At 32.0% G+C, this 23061-nt stretch overlaps 1 protein-coding gene across 1 annotated transcript in view; it reads left to right on the top strand.

Annotated features, from left to right (window-relative positions):
• Positions 1 to 21168, top strand: part of LOC129962218 (uncharacterized) — a 96916-nt gene extending 75748 nt beyond the window's left edge. Inside the window, exon 4 of the mRNA XM_056075959.1 lies at positions 20998 to 21168. Within this exon, the coding sequence (XP_055931934.1) occupies positions 20998 to 21168 (171 nt within the window). The remainder of the gene's footprint in view (positions 1 to 20997) is intronic.
• The last annotated feature ends 1893 nt before the right edge of the window (positions 21169 to 23061 follow it).

The following is a 23061-nucleotide window of genomic DNA, read 5'->3' on the forward strand; positions in this document are numbered from 1 at the left end:
CGAGTCTGGGAGCCGTTGATTAATTATTTTCATATTTATTATTTTAAATTATTTATCTCCATACTTATTCTATAGATACTAGGAATTCGACAAATATTTACACTTCCAGAAATAATATTTGATGTCAAAATATCTAAATATTTAATGGAAATTTTAAGCGTCGATGTCTCGCACATGCGCAGAGATCATCCGTATGCATAGCATTGTGCATTTAGAATTACATTTCCCTCACATTTTATACTTGGTTATTGGTGTCAAGAATCTTAGACTCCTGCTCTGCCCGAGGGCTGCGAGGCCTGGTGTATTGAACGGCTATTCGAGTTAGAATTCTTTTTGGTGGTCTTAAGTTCGAGACTGGAAGCCTTTGATTAATTATTTTTATATTTATTTTTTTAATTAATTTTCTCCATACTTATTCTATATATACTAGGAATTCGACAAATATTTATACTTCCAAAAATAATATTTGATGTCAAAATATCTAAATATTTAATTGAAATTTTAAGCGTCGATGTCTCGCACATGCGCAGAGATCATCCGTATGCTTAGCATTGTACATTTAGAACTAGTTTTCCTTCATATTTTAAACTTGGTTATTGGTGTCAAGAATCTTAGACTGCTACCCTGTCTGAGGGCTGTGTGGCCTAGTGTGTTGAACGGCTTTTCGCGTTAGAATTCTTTTTGGTGGTCTTAAGTTCGAGACTGGAAGCCTTTGATTAATTATTTTTATATTTATTTTTTTAATTAATTTTCTTCATACTTATTCTATATATACTAGGAATTCGACAAATATTTATACTTCCAAAAATAATATTTGATGTCAAAATATCTAAATATTTAATTGAAATTTTAAGCGTCGATGTCTCGCACATGCGCAGAGATCATCCGTATGCTTAGCATTGTACATTTAGAAATAGTTTTCCCTCACATTTTAAACTTGGTTATTGGTGTCAAGAATCTTAGACTGCTACCCTGTCTGAGGGCTGTGTGGCCTAGTGTGTTGAACGGCTTTTCGCGTTGGAATTCTTTTTGGTGGTCTTAAGTTCGAGACTGGAAGCCTTTTATTAATTATTTTTATATTTATTTTTTTAATTAATTTTCTCCATACTTATTCTATATATACTAGGAATTCGACAAATATTTATACTTCCAAAAATAATATTTGATGTCTAAATATTTAATTGAAATTTTAAGCGTCGATGTCTCGCACATGCGCAGAGATCATCCGTATGCTTAGCATTGTACATTTAGAACTAGTTTTCCCTCACATTTTAAACTTGGTTATTGGTGTCAAGAATCTTAGACTGCTACCCTGTCTGAGGGCTGTGTGGCCTAGTGTGTTGAACGGCTTTTCGCGTTAGAATTCTTTTTGGTGGTCTTAAGTTCGAGACTGGAAGCCTTTGATTAATTCTTTTTATATTTATTTTTTTAATTAATTTTCTCCATACTTATTCTATATATCTAGGAATTCGACAAATATTTATACTTCCAAAAATAATATTTGATGTCTAAATATTTAATTGAAATTTTAAGCTTCGATGTCTCGCACATGCGCAGAGATCATCCGTATGCTTAGCATTGTACATTTAGAACTAATTTTTCCTCACATTTTAAACTTGGTTATTGGTGTCAAGAATCTTAGACTGCTACCCTGCCTGAGGGCTGTGTGGCCTAGTGTGTTGAACGGCTTTTCGCGTTAGAATTCTTTTTGGTGGTCTTAAGTTCGAGACTGGAAGCCTTTGTTTAATTATTTTTATATTTATTTTTTTAATTAATTTTCTCCATACTTATTCTATATATACTAGGAATTCGACAAATATTTATACTTCCAAAAATAATATTTGATGTCAAAATATCTAAATATTTAATTGAAATTTTAAGCGTCGATGTCTCGCACATGCGCAGAGATCATCCGTATGCTTAGCATTGTACATTTAGAACTAGTTTTCCCTCACATTTTAAACTTGGTTATTGGTGTCAAGAATCTTAGACGGCTACCCTGTCTGAGGGCTGTGTGGCCTAGTGTGTTGAACGGCTTTTCGCGTTGGAATTCTTTTTGGTGGTCTTAAGTTCGAGACTGGAAGCCTTTTATTAATTATTTTTATATTTATTTTTTTAATTAATTTTCTCCATACTTATTCTATATATACTAGGAATTCGACAAATATTTATACTTCCAAAAATAATATTTGATGTCTAAATATTTCATTGAAATTTTAAGCGTCGATGTCTCGCACATGCGCAGAGATCATCCGTATGCTTAGCATTGTACATTTAGAACTAGTTTTCCCTCACATTTTAAACTTGGTTATTGGTGTCAAGAATCTTAGACTGCTACCCTGTCTGAGGGCTGTGTGGCCTAGTGTGTTGAACGGCTTTTCGCGTTTGAATTCTTTTTGGTGGTCTTAAGTTCGAGACTGGAAGCCTTTGATTAATTATTTTTATATTTATTTTTTTAATTAATTTTCTCCATACTTATTCTATATATACTAGGAATTCGACAAATATTTATACTTCCAAAAATAATATTTGATGTCAAAATATCTAAATATTTAATTGAAATTTTAAGCGTCGATGTCTCGCACATGCGCAGAGATCATCCGTATGCTTAGCATTGTACATTTAGAACTAGTTTTCCCTCACATTTTAAACTTGGTTATTGGTGTCAAGAATCTTAGACTGCTACCCTGTCTGAGGGCTGTGTGGCCTTGTGTGTTGAACGGCTTTTCGCGTTAGAATTCTTTTTGGTGGTCTTAAGTTCGAGACTGGAAGCCTTTGATTAATTATTTTTATATTTATTTTTTTAATTAATTTTCTCCATACTTATTCTATATATACTAGGAATTCGACAAATATTTATACTTCCAAAAATAATATTTGATGTCTAAATATTTAATTGAAATTTTAAGCGTCGATGTCTCGCACATGCGCAGAGATCATCCGTATGCTTAGCATTGTGCATTAGGGACTAGTTTTCCCTCACATTTTAAACTTGGATAATGGTGTCAAGAATCTGAAACTGCGGCTCTCTCTGAGAGCTGCGTGGCCTTTTGTATTGAACTGCTTGTCGCGTAAGAATCCTTTTTGGTAGTCTTAAGTTCGAGTCTGGGAGCCGTTGATTAATTATTTTCATATTTATTATTTTAAATTATTTATCTCCATACTTATTCTATAGATACTAGGAATTCGACAAATATTTACACTTCCAGAAATAATATTTGATGTCAAAATATCTAAATATTTAATTGAAATTTTAAGCGTCGATGTCTCGCACATGCGCAGGGATCATCCGTAGGCATAGCATTGTGCATTTAGAATTACATTTCCCTCACATTTTATACTTGGTTATTGGTGTCAAGAATCTTAGACTCCTGCTCTGCCCGAGGGCTGCGAGGCCTGGTGTATTGAACGGCTTTTCGCGTTAGAATTCTTTTTGGTGGTTTTAAGTTCGAATCTGAAAGCCGTTGATTAATTATTTTTATATTTATTATTTTAAATTACTTTTCTCCATACTTATTCTATAGATGCTAGGAATTCGACAAATATTTATACTTCCAAAAATAATATTTGATGTCAAAATATCTAAATATTTAATTGAAATTTTAAGCGTCGATGTCTCGCACATGCGCAGAGATCATCCGTATGCTTAGCATTGTACATTTAGAACTAGTTTTCCCTCACATTTTAAACTTGGTTATTGGTGTCAAGAATCTTAGACGGCTACCCTGTCTGAGGGCTGTGTGGCCTAGTGTGTTGAACGGCTTTTCGCGTTGGAATTCTTTTTGGTGGTCTTAAGTTCGAGACTGGAAGCCTTTTATTAATTATTTTTATATTTATTTTTTTAATTAATTTTCTCCATACTTATTCTATATATACTAGGAATTCGACAAATATTTATACTTCCAAAAATAATATTTGATGTCTAAATATTTAATTGAAATTTTAAGCGTCGATGTCTCGCACATGCGCAGAGATCATCCGTATGCTTAGCATTGTACATTTAGAACTAGTTTTCCCTCACATTTTAAACTTGGTTATTGGTGTCAAGAATCTTAGACTGCTACCCTGTCTGAGGGCTGTGTGGCCTAGTGTGTTGAACGGCTTTTCGCGTTTGAATTCTTTTTGGTGGTCTTAAGTTCGAGACTGGAAGCCTTTGATTAATTATTTTTATATTTATTTTTTTAATTAATTTTCTCCATACTTATTCTATATATACTAGGAATTCGACAAATATTTATACTTCCAAAAATAATATTTGATGTCTAAATATTTAATTGAAATTTTAAGCGTCGATGTCTCGCACATGCGCAGAGATCATCCGTATGCTTAGCATTGTGCATTAGGGACTAGTTTTCCCTCACATTTTAAACTTGGATAATGGTGTCAAGAATCTGAAACTGCGGCTCTCTCTGAGAGCTGCGTGGCCTTTTGTATTGAACTGCTTGTCGCGTAAGAATCCTTTTTGGTAGTCTTAAGTTCGAGTCTGGGAGCCGTTGATTAATTATTTTCATATTTATTATTTTAAATTATTTATCTCCATACTTATTCTATAGATACTAGGAATTCGACAAATATTTACACTTCCAGAAATAATATTTGATGTCAAAATATCTAAATATTTAATTGAAATTTTAAGCGTCGATGTCTCGCACATGCGCAGGGATCATCCGTAGGCATAGCATTGTGCATTTAGAATTACATTTCCCTCACATTTTATACTTGGTTATTGGTGTCAAGAATCTTAGACTCCTGCTCTGCCCGAGGGCTGCGAGGCCTGGTGTATTGAACGGCTTTTCGCGTTAGAATTCTTTTTGGTGGTTTTAAGTTCGAATCTGAAAGCCGTTGATTAATTATTTTTATATTTATTATTTTAAATTACTTTTCTCCATACTTATTCTATAGATGCTAGGAATTCGGCAAATATTTATACTTCCAGAAATAATATTTGATTTCAAAATATCGAAAAATTTAATTGAAATTTTAAGCGTCGATGTCTCGCACATGCGCAGAGATCATCCGTATGCTTAGCATTGTACATTTAGAACTAGTTTTCCCTCACATTTTAAACTTGGTTATTGGTGTCAAGAAACTTAGACTGCTACCCTGTCTGAGGGCTGTGTGGCCTAGTGTGTTGAACGGCTTTCCGCGTTAGAATTCTTTTTGGTGGTCTTAAGTTCGAGACTGGAAGCCTTTGATTAATTATTTTTATATTTATTTCTTTAATTAATTTTCTCCATACTTATTCTATATATACTAGGAATTCGACAAATATTTATACTTCCAAAAATAATATTTGATGTCAAAATATCTAAATATTTAATTGAAATTTTAAGCGTCGATGTCTCGCACATGCGCAGAGATCATCCGTATGCTTAGCATTGTACATTTAGAACTAGTTTTCCCTCACATTTTAAACTTGGTTATTGGTGTCAAGAATCTTAGACTGCTACCCTGTCTGAGGGCTGTGTGGCCTAGTGTGTTGAACGGCTTTTCGCGTTAGAATTCTTTTTGGTGGTCTTAAGTTCGAGACTGGAAGCCTTTGATTAATTATTTTTATATTTATTTTTTTAATTAATTTTCTCCATACTTATTCTATATATACTAGGAATTCGACAAAAATTTATACTTCCAAAAATAATATTTGATGTCAAAATATCTAAATATTTAATTGAAATTTTAAGCGTCGATGTCTCGCAAATGCGCAGAGATCATCCGTATGCTTAGCATTGTACATTTAGAACTAGTTTTCCCTCAAGTTTTAAACTTGGTTATTGGTGTCAAGAATCTTAGACAGCTACCATGCTGAGGGCTGTGTGGCCTAGTGTGTTGAACGGCTTTTCGCGTTTGAATTCTTTTTGGTGGTCTTAAGTTCGAGACTTGAAGCCTTTGATTAATTATTTTTATATTTATTTTTTTAATTAATTTTCTCCATACTTATTCTATATATACTAGGAATTCGACAAATATTTATACTTCCAAAAATAATATTTGATGTCAAAATATCTAAATATTTAATTGAAATTTTAAGCGTCGATGTCTCGCACATGCGCAGAGATCATCCGTATGCTTAGCATTGTACATTTAGAACTAGTTTTCCCTCACATTTTAAACTTGGTTATTGGTGTCAAGAATCTTAGACTGCTACCCTGTCTGAGGGCTGTGTGGCCTAGTGTGTTGAAGGGCTTTTCGCGTTAGAATTCTTTTTGGTGGTCTTAAGTTCGAGACTGGAAGCCTTTGATTAATTATTTTTATATTTATTTTTTTAATTAATTTTCTCCATACTTATTCTATATATACTAGGAATTCGACAAATATTTATACTTCCAAAAATAATATTTGATGTCTAATAATTTAATTGAAATTTTAAGCGTCGATGTCTCGCACATGCGCAGAGATCATCCGTATGCTTAGCATTGTACATTTAGAACTAGTTTTCCCTCACATTTTAAACTTGGTTATTGGTGTCAAGAATCTTAGACTGCTACCCTGTCTGAGGGCTGTGTGGCCTAGTGTGTTGAACGGCTTTTCGCGTTAGAATTCTTTTTGGTGGTCTTAAGTTCGAGACTGGAAGCCTTTGATTAATTATTTTTATATTTATTTTTTTAATTAATTTTCTCCATACTTATTCTATATATACTAGGAATTCGACAAATATTTATACTTCCAAAAATAATATTTGATGTCTAATAATTTAATTGAAATTTTAAGCGTCGATGTCTCGCACATGCGCAGAGATCATCCGTATGCTTAGCATTGTACATTTAGAACTAGTTTTCCCTCACATTTTAAACTTGGTTATTGGTGTCAAGAATCTTAGACTGCTACCCTGTCTGAGGGCTGTGTGGCCTAGAGTGTTGAACGGCTTTTCGCGTTAGAATTCTTTTTGGTGGTCTTAAGTTCGAGACTGGAAGCCTTTGATTAATTATTTTTATATTTATTTTTTTAATTAATTTTCTAAATACTTATTCTATATATACTAGGAATTCGACAAATATTTATACTTCCAAAAATAATATTTGATGTCTAATAATTTAATTCAAATTTTAAGCGTCGATGTCTCGCACATGCGCAGAGATCATCCGTATGCTTAGCATTGTACATTTAGAACTAGTTTTCCCTCACATTTTAAACTTGGTTATTGGTGTCAAGAATCTTAGACTGCTACCCTGTCTGAGGGCTGTGTGGCCTAGTGTGTTGAACGGCTTTTCGCGTTAGAATTCTTTTTGGTGGTCTTAAGTTCGAGACTGGAAGCCTTTGATTAATTATTTTTATATTTATTTTTTTAATTAATTTTCTCCATACTTATTCTATATATACTAGGAATTCGACAAAAATTTATACTTCCAAAAATAATATTTGATGTCAAAATATCTAAATATTTAATTGAAATTTTAAGCGTCGATGTCTCGCAAATGCGCAGAGATCATCCGTATGCTTAGCATTGTACATTTAGAACTAGTTTTCCCTCAAGTTTTAAACTTGGTTATTGGTGTCAAGAATCTTAGACAGCTACCATGCTGAGGGCTGTGTGGCCTAGTGTGTTGAACGGCTTTTCGCGTTGGAATTCTTTTTGGTGGTCTTAAGTTCGAGACTTGAAGCCTTTGATTAATTATTTTTATATTTATTTTTTTAATTAATTTTCTCCATACTTATTCTATATATACTAGGAATTCGACAAATATTTATACTTCCAAAAATAATATTTGATGTCAAAATATCTAAATATTTAATTGAAATTTTAAGCGTCGATGTCTCGCACATGCGCAGAGATCATCCGTATGCTTAGCATTGTACATTTAGAACTAGTTTTCCCTCACATTTTAAACTTGGTTATTGGTGTCAAGAATCTTAGACTGCTACCCTGTCTGAGGGCTGTGTGGCCTAGTGTGTTGAAGGGCTTTTCGCGTTAGAATTCTTTTTGGTGGTCTTAAGTTCGAGACTGGAAGCCTTTGATTAATTATTTTTATATTTATTTTTTTAATTAATTTTCTCCATACTTATTCTATATATACTAGGAATTCGACAAATATTTATACTTCCAAAAATAATATTTGATGTCTAATAATTTAATTGAAATTTTAAGCGTCGATGTCTCGCACATGCGCAGAGATCATCCGTATGCTTAGCATTGTACATTTAGAACTAGTTTTCCCTCACATTTTAAACTTGGTTATTGGTGTCAAGAATCTTAGACTGCTACCCTGTCTGAGGGCTGTGTGGCCTAGTGTGTTGAACGGCTTTTCGCGTTAGAATTCTTTTTGGTGGTCTTAAGTTCGAGACTGGAAGCCTTTGATTAATTATTTTTATATTTATTTTTTTAATTAATTTTCTCCATACTTTTTCTATAGATGCTAGGAATTCGGCAAATATTTATACTTCCAAAAATAATATTTGATGTCTAAATATTTAATTGAAATTTTAAGCGTCGATGTCTCGCACATGCGCAGAGATCATCCGTATGCTTAGCATTGTACATTTAGAACTAGTTTTCCCTCACATTTTAAACTTGGTTATTGGTGTCAAGAATCTTAGACTGCTACCCTGTCTGAGGGCTGTGTGGCCTAGTGTGTTGAACGGCTTTTCGCGTTAGAATTCTTTTTGGTGGTCATAAGTTCGAGACTGGAAGCCTTTGATTAATTATTTTTATATTTATTTTTTTAATTAATTTTCTCCATACTTATTCTATATATACTAGGAATTCGACAAATATTTATACTTCCAAAAATAATATTTGATGTCTAATAATTTAATTGAAATTTTAAGCGTCGATGTCTCGCACATGCGCAGAGATCATCCGTATGCTTAGCATTGTACATTTAGAACTAGTTTTCCCTCACATTTTAAACTTGGTTATTGGTGTCAAGAATCTTAGACTGCTACCCTGTCTGAGGGCTGTGTGGCTTAGTGTGTTGAACGGCTTTTCGCGTTAGAATTCTTTTTGGTGGTCTGAAGTTCGAGACTGGAAGCCTTTGATTAATTATTTTTATATTTATTTTTTTAATTAATTTTCTCCATACTTATTCTATATATACTAGGAATACGACAAATATTTATACTTCCAAAAATAATATTTGATGTCAAAATATCTAAATATTTAATTGAAATTTTAAGCGTCGATGTCTCGCAAATGCGCAGAGATCATCCGTATGCTTAGCATTGTACATTTAGAACTAGTTTTCCCTCACATTTTAAACTTGGTTATTGGTGTCAAGAATCTTAGACTGCTACCCTGTCTGAGGGCTGTGTGGCTTAGTGTGTTGAACGGCTTTTCGCGTTAGAATTCTTTTTGGTGGTCTTAAGTTCGAGACTGGAAGCCTTTGATTAATTATTTTTATATTTATTTTTTTAATTAATTTTCTCCATACTTATTCTATATATACTAGGAATTCGACAAATATTTATACTTCCAAAAATAATATTTGATGTCTAAATATTTAATTGAAATTTTAAGCGTCGATGTCTCGCACATGCGCAGAGATCATCCGTAAGCATAGCATTGTGCATTTAGAATTACATTTCCCTCACATTTTATACTTGGTTATTGGTGTCAAGAATCTTAGACTCCTGCTCTACCCGAGGGCTGCGAGGCCTGGTGTATTGAACGGCTTTTCGCGTTAGAATTCTTTTTGGTGGTCTTAAGTTCGAGACTGGAAGCCTTTGATTAATTATTTTTATATTTATTTTTTTAATTAATTTTCTCCATACTTATTCTATATATATTAGGAATTCGACTTCCAAAAATAATATTTGATGGCAAAATATCTATAAATTTAATTGAAATTTTAAGCGCCGATGTCTTACACATGCTTAGAGATTATCCATATGCATAGCATTGTGCATTTAGAACTAGTTTTCGCTCACATTTTAAACTTGGTTATTGGTGTCAAGAATCTTAGACTGCTACCCTGTCTGAGGGCTGTGTGGCCTAGAGTGTTGAACGGCTTTTCGCGTTAGAATTCTTTTTGGTGGTCTTTGTTCGAGACTGGAAGCCTTTGATTAATTATTTTTATATTTATTTTTTTAATTAATTTTCTCCATACTTATTCTATATATACTAGGAATTCGACAAATATTTATACTTCCAAAAATAATATTTGATGTCAAAATATGTAAATATTTAATTGAAATTTTAAGCGTCGATGTCTCGCACATGCGCAGAGATCATCCGTATGCTTAGCATTGTACATTTAGAACTAGTTTTCCCTCACATTTTAAACTTGGTTATTGGTGTCAAGAATCTTAGACTGCTACCCTGTCTGAGGGCTGTGTGGCCTAGTGTGTTGAACGGCTTTTCGCGTCAGAATTCTTTTTGGTGGTCTTAAGTTCGAGACTGGAAGCCTTTGATTAATTATTTTTATATTTATTTTTTTAATTAATTTTCTTCATACTTATTCTATATATACTAGGAATTCGACAAATATTTATACTTCCAAAAATAATATTTGATGTCAAAATATCTAAATATTTAATTGAAATTTTAAGCGTCGATGTCTCGCACATGCGCAGAGATCATCCGTATGCTTAGCATTGTACATTTAGAACTAGTTTTCCCTCACATTTTAAACTTGGTTATTGGTGTCAAGAATCTTAGACTGCTACCCTGTCTGAGGGCTGTGTGGCCTAGTGTGTTGAACGGCTTTTCGCGTTAGAATTCTTTTTGGTGGTCTTAAGTTCGAGACTGGAAGCCTTTGATTAATTATTTTTATATTTATTTTTTTAATTAATTTTCTCCATACTTATTCTATATATACTAGGAATTCGACAAATATTTATACTTCCAAAAATAATATTTGATGTCTAATAATTTAATTGAAATTTTAAGCGTCGATGTCTCGCACATGCGCAGAGATCATCCGTATGCTTAGCATTGTACATTTAAAACTAGTTTTCCCTCACATTTTAAACTTGGTTATTGGTTTCAAGAATCTTAGACTGCTACCCTGTCTGAGGGCTGTGTGGCCTAGAGTGTTGAACGGCTTTTCGCGTTTGAATTCTCTTTGGTGGTCTTAAGTTCGAGACTGGAAGCCTTTGATTAATTATTTTTATATTTATTTTTTTAATTAATTTTCTCCATACTTATTCTATATATACTAGGAATTCGACAAATATTTATACTTCCAAAAATAATATTTGATGTCTAATAATTTAATTGAAATTTTAAGCGTCGATGTCTCGCACATGCGCAGAGATCATCCGTATGCTTAGCATTGTACATTTAGAACTAGTTTTCCCTCACATTTTAAACTTGGTTATTGGTGTCAAGAATCTTAGACTGCTACCCTGTCTGAGGGCTGTGTGGCTTAGTGTGTTGAACGGCTTTTCGCGTTAGAATTCTTTTTGGTGGTCTGAAGTTCGAGACTGGAAGCCTTTGATTAATTATTTTTATATTTATTTTTTTAATTAATTTTCTCCATACTTATTCTATATATACTAGGAATTCGACAAATATTTATACTTCCAAAAATAATATTTGATGTCAAAATATCTAAATATTTAATTGAAATTTTAAGCGTCGATGTCTCGCAAATGCGCAGAGATCATCCGTATGCTTAGCATTGTACATTTAGAACTAGTTTTCCCTCACATTTTAAACTTGGTTATTGGTGTCAAGAATCTTAGACTGCTACCCTGTCTGAGGGCTGTGTGGCTTAGTGTGTTGAACGGCTTTTCGCGTTAGAATTCTTTTTGGTGGTCTTAAGTTCGAGACTGGAAGCCTTTGATTAATTATTTTTATATTTATTTTTTTAATTAATTTTCTCCATACTTATTCTATATATACTAGGAATTCGACAAATATTTATACTTCCAAAAATAATATTTGATGTCTAAATATTTAATTGAAATTTTAAGCGTCGATGTCTCGCACATGCGCAGAGATCATCCGTAAGCATAGCATTGTGCATTTAGAATTACATTTCCCTCACATTTTATACTTGGTTATTGGTGACAAGAATCTTAGACTCCTGCTCTACCCGAGGGCTGCGAGGCCTGGTGTATTGAACGGCTTTTCGCGTTAGAATTCTTTTTGGTGGTCTTAAGTTCGAGACTGGAAGCCTTTGATTAATTATTTTTATATTTATTTTTTTAATTAATTTTCTCCATACTTATTCTATATATATTAGGAATTCGACTTCCAAAAATAATATTTGATGGCAAAATATCTATAAATTTAATTGAAATTTTAAGCGCCGATGTCTTACACATGCTTAGAGATTATCCATATGCATAGCATTGTGCATTTAGAACTAGTTTTCCCTCACATTTTAAACTTGGTTATTGGTGTCAAGAATCTTAGACTGCTACCCTGTCTGAGGGCTGTGTGGCCTAGAGTGTTGAACGGCTTTTCGCGTTAGAATTCTTTTTGGTGGTCTTAAGTTCGAGACTGGAAGCCTTTGATTAATTATTTTTATATTTATTTTTTTAATTAATTTTCTCCATACTTATTCTATATATACTAGGAATTCGACAAATATTTATACTTCCAAAAATAATATTTGATGTCAAAATATGTAAATATTTAATTGAAATTTTAAGCGTCGATGTCTCGCACATGCGCAGAGATCATCCGTATGCTTAGCATTGTACATTTAGAACTAGTTTTCCCTCACATTTTAAACTTGGTTATTGGTGTCAAGAATCTTAGACTGCTACCCTGTCTGAGGGCTGTGTGGCCTAGTGTGTTGAACGGCTTTTCGCGTCAGAATTCTTTTTGGTGGTCTTAAGTTCGAGACTGGAAGCCTTTGATTAATTATTTTTATATTTATTTTTTTAATTAATTTTCTTCATACTTATTCTATATATACTAGGAATTCGACAAATATTTATACTTCCAAAAATAATATTTGATGTCAAAATATCTAAATATTTAATTGAAATTTTAAGCGTCGATGTCTCGCACATGCGCAGAGATCATCCGTATGCTTAGCATTGTACATTTAGAACTAGTTTTCCCTCACATTTTAAACTTGGTTATTGGTGTCAAGAATCTTAGACTGCTACCCTGTCTGAGGGCTGTGTGGCCTAGTGTGTTGAACGGCTTTTCGCGTTAGAATTCTTTTTGGTGGTCTTAAGTTCGAGACTGGAAGCCTTTGATTAATTATTTTTATATTTATTTTTTTAATTAATTTTCTCCATACTTATTCTATATATACTAGGAATTCGACAAATATTTATACTTCCAAAAATAATATTTGATGTCTAATAATTTAATTGAAATTTTAAGCGTCGATGTCTCGCACATGCGCAGAGATCATCCGTATGCTTAGCATTGTACATTTAAAACTAGTTTTCCCTCACATTTTAAACTTGGTTATTGGTTTCAAGAATCTTAGACTGCTACCCTGTCTGAGGGCTGTGTGGCCTAGAGTGTTGAACGGCTTTTCGCGTTTGAATTCTTTTTGGTGGTCTTAAGTTCGAGACTGGAAGCCTTTGATTAATTATTTTTATATTTATTTTTTTAATTAATTTTCTCCATACTTATTCTATATATACTAGGAATTCGACAAATATTTATACTTCCAAAAATAATATTTGATGTCTAATAATTTAATTGAAATTTTAAGCGTCGATGTCTCGCACATGCGCAGAGATCATCCGTATGCTTAGCATTGTACATTTAGAACTAGTTTTCCCTCACATTTTAAACTTGGTTATTGGTGTCAAGAATCTTAGACTGCTACCCTGTCTGAGGGCTGTGTGGCCTAGTGTGTTGAACGGCTTTTCGCGTTAGAATTCTTTTTGGTGGTCTTAAGTTCGAGACTGGAAGCCTTTGATTAATTATTTTTATATTTATTTTTTTAATTAATTTTCTCCATACTTATTCTATATATACTAGGAATTCGACAAATATTTATACTTCCAAAAATAATATTTGATGTCAAAATATCTAAATATTTAATTGAAATTTTAAGCGTCGATGTCTCGCACATGCGCAGAGATCATCCGTATGCTTAGCATTGTGCATTAGTGACTAGTTTTCCCTCACATTTTAAACTTGGATAATGGTGTCAAGAATCTGAAACTGCGGCTCACTCTGAGGGCTGCGTGGCCTTTTGTATTGAACTGCTTGTCGCGTAGGAATCCTTTTTGGTAGTCTTAAGTTCGAGTCTGGGAGCCGTTGATTAATTATTTTCATATTTATTATTTTAAATTATTTATCTCCATACTTATTCTATAGATACTAGGAATTCGACAAATATTTACACTTCCAGAAATAATATTTGATGTCAAAATATCTAAAAATTTAATTGAAATTTTAACGTTGATGTCTCGCACATGCGCAGAGATCATCCGTATGCATAGCATTGTGCATTTTGAATTACATTTCCCTCACATTTTATACTTGGTTATTGGTGTCATGAATCTTAGACTCCAGCTCTGCCCGAGGACTGCGAGGCCTGGTGTATTGAACGGCTTTTCGCGTTAGAATTCTTTTTGGTGGTCTTAAGTTCGAGACTGGAAGCCTTTGATTAATTATTTTTATATTTATTTTTTTAATTAATTTTCTCCATACTTATTCTGTATATACTAGGAATTCGAATTCCAAAAATAATATTTGATGTTAAAATATCTATAAATTTAATTGAAATTTTAAGCGCCGATGTCTTACACATGCTGAGAGATTATCCATATGCATAGCATTGTGCATTTAGAACGAATTTTCCCTCACATTTTAAACTTCGTTAATGGTGTCAAGAATCTGAGACTGCGGCTCTCTCTGAGGGCTACGTGGCCTGGTGTATTGAACGGCTTGTCACGTTCAAAACCTTTTTGGTGGTCTTAAGTTCGAATCTGAAAGCCGTTGATTAATTATTTTTATATTTATTATTTTAAATTACTTTTCTCCATACTTATTCTATAGATGCTAGGAATTCGGCAAATATTTATACTTCCAAAAATAATATTTGATGTCTAAATATTTAATTGAAATTTTAAGCGTCGATGTCTCGCACATGCGCAGAGATCATCCGTATGCTTAGCATTGTACATTTAGAACTAGTTTTCCCTCACATTTTAAACTTGGTTATTGGTGTCAAGAATCTTAGACTGCTACCCTGTCTGAGGGCTGTGTGGCTTAGTGTGTTGAACGGCTTTCCGCGTTAGAATTCTTTTTGGTGGTCTTAAGTTCGAGACTGGAAGCCTTTGATTAATTATTTTTATATTTATTTCTTTAATTAATTTTCTCCATACTTATTCTATATATACTAGGAATTCGACAAATATTTATTCTTCCAAAAATAATATTTGATGTCAAAATATCTAAATATTTAATTGAAATTTTAAGCGTCGATGTCTCGCACATGCGCAGAGATCATCCGTATGCTTAGCATTGTACATTTAGAACTAGTTTTCCCTCACATTTTAAACTTGGTTATTGGTGTCAAGAATCTTAGACTGCTACCCTGTCTGAGGGCTGTGTGGCCTAGTGTGTTGAACGGCTTTTCGCGTTAGAATTCTTTTTGGTGGTCTTAAGTTCGAGACTGGAAGCCTTTGATTAATTATTTTTATATTTATTTTTTTAATTAATTTTCTCCATACTTATTCTATATATACTAGGAATTCGACAAATATTTATACTTCCAAAAATAATATTTGATGTCTAAATATTTAATTGAAATTTTAAGCGTCGATGTCTCGCACATGCGCAGAGATCATCCGTATGCTTAGCATTGTACATTTAGAACTAGTTTTCCCTCACATTTTAAACTTGGTTATTGGTGTCAAGAATCTTAGACTGCTACCCTGTCTGAGGGCTGTGTGGCCTAGTGTGTTGAACGGCTTTTCGCGTTTGAATTCTTTTTGGTGGTCTTAAGTTCGAGACTGGAAGCCTTTGATTAATTATTTTTATATTTATTTTTTTAATTAATTTTCTCCATACTTATTCTATATATACTAGGAATTCGACAAATATTTATACTTCCAAAAATAATATTTGATGTCAAAATATCTAAATATTTAATTGAAATTTTAAGCGTCGATGTCTCGCACATGCGCAGAGATCATCCGTATGCATAGCATTGTGCATTTAGAATTACATTTCCCTCACATTTTATACTTGGTTATTGGTGTCAAGAATCTTAGACTCCTGCTCTGCCCGAGGGCTGCGAGGCCTGGTGTATTGAACGGCTTTTCGCGTTAGAATTCTTTTTGGTGGTCTTAAGTTCGAGACTGGAAGCCTTTGATTAATTATTTTTATATTTATTTTTTTAATTAATTTTCTCCATACTTATTCTATATATATTAGGAATTCGACTTCCAAAAATAATATTTGATGTCAAAATATCTATAAATTTAATTGAAATTTTAAGCGCCGATGTCTTACACATGCTTAGAGATTATCCATATGCATAGCATTGTGCATTTAGAACTAGTTTTCCCTCACATTTTAAACTTGGTTATTGGTGTCAAGAATCTTAGACTGCTACCCTGTCTGAGGGCTGTGTGGCCTAGTGTGTTGAACGGCTTGTCGAATTCTGTTCTTTATGGTGGTTTTAAGTTCGAGTCTGGGAGCCGTTGTTTTATTATTTTCATATTTATTATTTTAAATTATTTTTCCCCAAACTTATTCTATAGATACTAGGAATTCAACAAATATTTATACTTCCAGAAATATAATATTAAATGTCAAAATATCTATAAATTTAATAGAAATTTTAAGCGTCGGTAATCTCTTCGCACATGCGCAGAGATCATCCGTATGCTTAGCATTGTGCATTTAGAACTAGATTTCCCTCACATTTTAAACTTGGTTATGGGTTTCAAGAATTATAGACTGCAGCTCTGGCCGAAGGCTGCGTGGCCTGGTGTATTGAACGGCTTTTTGCGTTCTATACCATTTTGGTGGTCTTTAGTTCGAGTCTGGAAGCCGATGATTAATTATTTTTATATTTATTTTTAAAATTCCTTTTCTGTATATTTATTCTATAGATACTAGGAATTCGACAAATATTTATACTTCCAGAAGTAATATTTGATGTCAAAATATCTATAAATTTAATTGAAATTAAATGAATTCTAAACTTTGTTAACGATGAAGTTTTGGGAAGATCACTCCAGCTGTCTTATTTAATTTCAAAAGAAGATTTAATTTAAAAGAATGTTTTTTTATTAGACAGGGCTCCGTCTATATAGTTTATTAGTATTCTTAAGTTCAATACTCAGATTAGTTTGCAAATTTTCCGTACTTTCACCTTTTCTTTAAAATTACTTTTTACCCGTTTATTTTAAAGACATTGCAATGCTTCCTAAGTAAAAAGAAACCGCTCTCCTTAAGTAAATGGTAAATGTAAATGTCCTAATTTTGGGAAAATTCCGAAATACATTTTTCATATTTCTGAAGCAAATACATGGTTTTTAAAAAATATGGAGAACTAGAATATCTGGAAGTATTTATTTATGTGGAGAGTTTTAAAATATGTTGCAGGATACACTTTCATATGTTTACCTTCATTTTCTACGATATTTCATAACAAAAATTGCAACAATCGGTAATTAATAAAAAAAATGTTTGATGTTTCTTTTTTAAAGAGTTATTTGAATACAAAACAAGTATTCAAATAATACATATAATTATTAGTATAATCAAAAATATTAACTTATTATCATCGAAATATATTTTTCTGAATTAATGAAGTTTGCTGAAATTTTTAGTTTTAAAAACTTTGTTTCTTCTCTATAAATAATTTAATACATAAAGTTTTATCAAAGTAGATGTTAAAAAAATTAAATATTTTTAATTAAAAATCGACATTCAATTGTTTCTTTGACGATATATGCCTTTTTTGCATGTTTTTTTCATTAATTTTTTTAAAGCAATTATACAGTCTACCATTAAAGGAATTTATTTTTATTTTCATTAAATATTTAAAATTAATTGACTATGAGTTATTTTATTGTTTCAATTAATCACTTGATTTTAAATTCAATTGGAATAAACTAAGTATCCAAATTTCTATCTGGAATAAATCATCGAAATCTCCCCCAACCCCGGCGTGTAAAATTTCAATTTATTCTAACTTTCCAATTATTCTTTTTTTTTTAAAAAAAAGTTCTCATTAAATTTACAATAATATCAATCATCCATTTGGCTTAACTACTGTTGACTTCATCTCGCTCTATGAGATTATTTTTTGTTGTTGTTAAAATGGCATTTTTGTCTACTTAAGAGATGACTTTTTTATATTTTTTATAAAGATATATACAAACCAACAATCCTTACGCATGCGCTGAAAAGAGAACAACTCCGTCACTTTTACTCATTATACGAACTGTTGAGGATTGTGATGTGCGAGAATAGAATCTGGAACCTTGTGGTTCGCAGCCAGTAATATGACCACAATACAAAAGCAATTGCTCGTTTAGCGAAGCTGTTAACTGGCTTATAAGCTTTCACTACAGACTCTCCCTCCAGTGTGTCGGAGTTGAGACGAACGATATGGCTATTGAGTAGTGATGTATTAGCTGTTGAGTCTAATGCACCTGTACCCATTTGAGTAGCACTAAGCGTTATGGCGACCGTGTGTGGATGAGTGGTTGCTGTTGCGTCAAGCGAGTCTGACGATTTTTGGTTGCTGCATCAAGTGAATCTGACGACTGTGGTTCCGGGTAGATGGCGCCACAACATCTGTACGATGGTTGAAGATTCATCGTCCGAGGTCACAAATGTAGCGAATTGTGATGCGCGAGGATAGAGCCTGAGACCTTGTGGTTCTCAGTCCAATAACATGACCACAATACAAAAGCAATTGCTCGTATAGCGTAGCTGTTAACTGGCTTATAAGCTTTTACTACAGAACCTTCAAGCATAGCCATGCCACCTCCAGGATGATTGACACGGTACATTTTGTCACCGGTCTAGGCAGTTTTCCTACCGGGAGTCGGCTTTGAAACCTTTAGTTTCCAGGTATCAAACTTGATTTCCTTAAATATCCTCCATGTACAGACAGCCGGCGAAGATCTGATTTCCTTCTCCTGTGGAAGTTAAGGTAGCCTTTTTTTTATGAACTCCTTTTCAAAATAAGTTTCGTATTGCTTTTAAAAGGGAACGAAATTCAGTTGCATTAAATTCTTTAGAAGGCTACGGTAACTTAATGGGAGTGTCAGATATATGAAAATTCTTGACACAAAACTTACTTTTGTAGAAGATTTACAGTTTATGTGGGCGTTTTCAAAGTTAAATCTACTGTCCAGTTAATGAAGAATCAAACATCTTCGCAATGTTATAGAAAAGAAATTTGTAGAGTAGTGTACCATCTCAGACAGCAGTGAGGTTTCAACCAAGTAATTGAGCACTGCTTCAGTTACTTTTAAACAAGACAAGTTTACGTATAAAAAAATGCTGCAAAACAATGTGATAACTATAGTTCTTTCAAAAACTGAGATTTGGGATTTAATTAAACATCTAAAGCAATTGAAATAAAAACATAAAATTTTTTATATTGTTCTCAAGCAATGACAATAAAAAAATTCAAATGCTAATTAACATCGTTAAATAAAATGCTGAGTAGATTTCCAATGCTAAAAATTAAATCTGCAACGTAAAAAACATTACACAAGAAATGAAACAATTGCGTCAGATGTTTGAGATACTCTATCATGTGAATAGTTACGAATTTTCTTACGTCTGTAGTTACAAATTTCGTCACAACAAAGTGTGAGCGCTGCTAAAGTTTTGAGTGTCTGTATTGATATTATCTCTTATTTATTTCCCATTTTTTTTTACAGTCTTCTTTGTTATGTCAATTACTTTTTTTCCCTTAAAATGTCATAAAATATAGCATTAATTATTTCATTATTGATGAGAACTGAATTGTTATTTGATTGAAAATAAATCGACCTTTATCTGATTGATAAGATTGCATGAGTTCAAGTAAATATTCTAATCCATATACTAGAATATTTTCTGAATGTTGTAATTAATATTAATAATTTTCAATTACTGATATTTAAACTTACGATGATTAATGCATTAATAGTATCGAATAAGAGTGTAAGAAGTTATCCATACTTATTACATTTTAGTGAAATATATGTCAACTCTTATATTAGCATTTTCAATATCCATTATAAAGTGTTTCAGTATTGCTAATGAAGAAAGATAACTGATTCATAAATCAAATAGGGTAGTAACCTAATAGAAAATGCAAATAATTATTAAAAATAAAGAGATAATTAATAAGATTAATTTAAAGAGAGACAGTAGGCAGATAATTCTGATACAGTGTTAAATTAATTATGTGAGCATTTTGCAACATGCTTATCCTATATTTCTGTATCTGGAAAATTAAATAATTATATAAAAATCATTGAAATTAAATAATATAGTGAATGGTACCATGATTTTCATATTATCAGTAAAATTTTATTTAGGTGTTGATTTATTTATTCATTTAAAAAATGATTCTCTTATTGATGATGGACTTTTCTGAAAAATTCTGTTAGGCTTGAATATTAATAATAGTATTTTGAGTTCGAATTTTTATTTTATTTCTTTGTCTCTAAGATCTGTATTTTATAGACGTATTAATAATCCATATTAGATTCTTGGTAAATATTACCTGGAATATAGTTTAATATGATTTCATATTAATGATAACTTAAATTTTGCTTTATATATTATTTTTTAAGTAGAATATTATATATTCAGCTATGCTTGGAACCATCTACGTGTTCCTAGATCTTTATTTCCCTTTCGTTGATCAGTCAACAGAAATCAAAACATTTTTTACATATTTGTTTTTCCATCCCTCTGTACTTTTCCTTTTTTTCATCGGCCTCCCACATTAACCTTTCAAGAAAAGGTAAAAATTTACTGTACGGTCACCCTTGGCGACTTTTTCAAAATCTCGCCAAAAGTCGCCAAAATGGCGATTTTTTTTGTATGAACGAGATTTAAAGAAAACAGCGTAGTGAAAATGTTGCCTGCGGAAAAAAATGAAATGGCGGCCAAATCGCTGAAATCGTTAATAATGAACAATAAACATACCTCTCTCCTATTAGCCGCTATCGCTCGACCCCTCACTACCTTCCACCTCACTCCGCCTCTACTTTGATGACGATGTTCCGTCTTCCGGCTCTTTGAGGAGGGTAAATGCGGATGATGGAGTCGACAAAGGCCATGAACTTGTTACACATGTGCTTGTTCTTTTTGCGCCACACATACTCGGCTAGATAGTAATCGAGTTGTGTTTTTGCTTTGCTCGCTGGTACGCCTCTACTTACCTGAACTAAAATCTCATTAAATGTCATTCTACTCAATTAAAAAAAAGAACCCTTTCTCACACTCCTTTTGACGTCATGCATTTGTCCTTTCACCTTTGATTTACACCTCCATTCAAAACCATCACTTATATCATGCCTTTCAACCAATTTCATGTCCTTGCCACACTTACAACACTCATATTTATTCGCAATCAAACCCGCTTTCATACAAAATTCAAACGTCTCCTTACCTTTATCTAGTCCATACAAATACCTTAAATTAATATTCTCATCATACCACATAACATCATTCTCACCAAACATTCTCGCACTTACCTCAGACATTCCCCATGCAGCAGCCATCACAAAAAAATCCAAATAAAAGAACGCGGGAGCTGAAGATTGAAAAAGCACACGTGCAACGTGGTCAAAAGAAAATTAAATAATGGCGTCTACTATGGGCAGTGTTCTGTCTGTCCACGACAAGAACACTGCTAGACAATCGTCTATATTTACGGCGGGCGTTATAGAAACGGGTTCCGGTAGGGACTATCCATTTTGAATGGGTGGAATCGGACAGAAGTCTGGGGGGTATTCTTTTTCTTGGCGTCAATGTGAAGTGATAAAAGACAACATGTTGCTCATTCGTCTTCTCGCTTTAGTCGCAGTTGCACGTATCTTTATATTCGCTTAGCTTACTTCTTTTATATTTTATTCATCTTTTCTGCATTTCATTATTTAATATTTTTTTGTCTCTTAAATTTTGACATCCTTTAAAATGCCTTTTCAATTTAAGAAAGGAGAGACTTTAAAATCACAAGCACGTTACTATGGGCTAAATTAAGATAAAACCTTGGAAAATAATTAAATTGAAATTAGAGTTTAAAATATCATTATATATATATATATATATATATATATATATATATATATATATATATATATATATATACTTTTATAGCTTTTTCTGGATCAAAAACTTTTATTTAATGTTATAAACTGAAATTTAATGAAATAATTGTCGTAAATTAGAATTTAACTTTTTAACATAAATAAGATCACCTTTTGAATTGATCGATATATGGAACTGGAAAATATAGAAATCCATTTCAGATCATATTTATAAAAAAATGAACAGTTGAAACTTTTAAAGCAACTTATACTCAACTGTTTGTATGAGTAAAATGAATTAATTATTGATTTTGAATTTTATTTGAAAAGTGTATTGAAAATTTATTAAAAAAAAGTTCTTGCAGGTAACTTTGAATTTCATTATTTTTTAAAGAAGTATATTTTACAATTCAGTATTTTATTTTCATCGAAATTATTGAATAATTTCCTTAAATCTACAGGTATAATTAATTCAGTTATCTCCTATCACAATCATTGTCAAAATAAAAAAGATGAGAATTAAAAAAAAAAAAAAAAAAAAAAAAAAAAACGTCGTTTTAACTTTTTGCTCTTAGTGTTAAATAATAATTATGAGAAATTGTATTTATAGTTTTAAAAGAAAAAAAAGAGTTACTTTGAAATTAAAAATAGTGATTCTATTATGCTATATGAAAATATTTAGAGATTAAAACGATTTAATTTTCTTTCTGGAATTGAATGAGTATATGCAGTTGTTAAGAAGCAATTCTATTAAATTTTTATTGCGAAATATTATTCAACTATATAATCGTATGAAGAAAATATTATATTATAGGTAGCGCATTACTTTTTTTTTTCAATAAAATAAAGAAAAATAGTCATTTATTCAGGCTTGATTTCTCGCCTCCCTGTTGTTTCAATAGCTTTCCTTCTTAACTATGATTTCAAGAATCTACAAATTTATGCACGTTAATGTGAGTTAGAAGGATTAAA

Source organism: Argiope bruennichi, chromosome 1 (assembly GCF_947563725.1).
Source record: "Argiope bruennichi chromosome 1, qqArgBrue1.1, whole genome shotgun sequence".
NCBI classification, from domain to species: domain Eukaryota; kingdom Metazoa; phylum Arthropoda; class Arachnida; order Araneae; family Araneidae; genus Argiope; species Argiope bruennichi.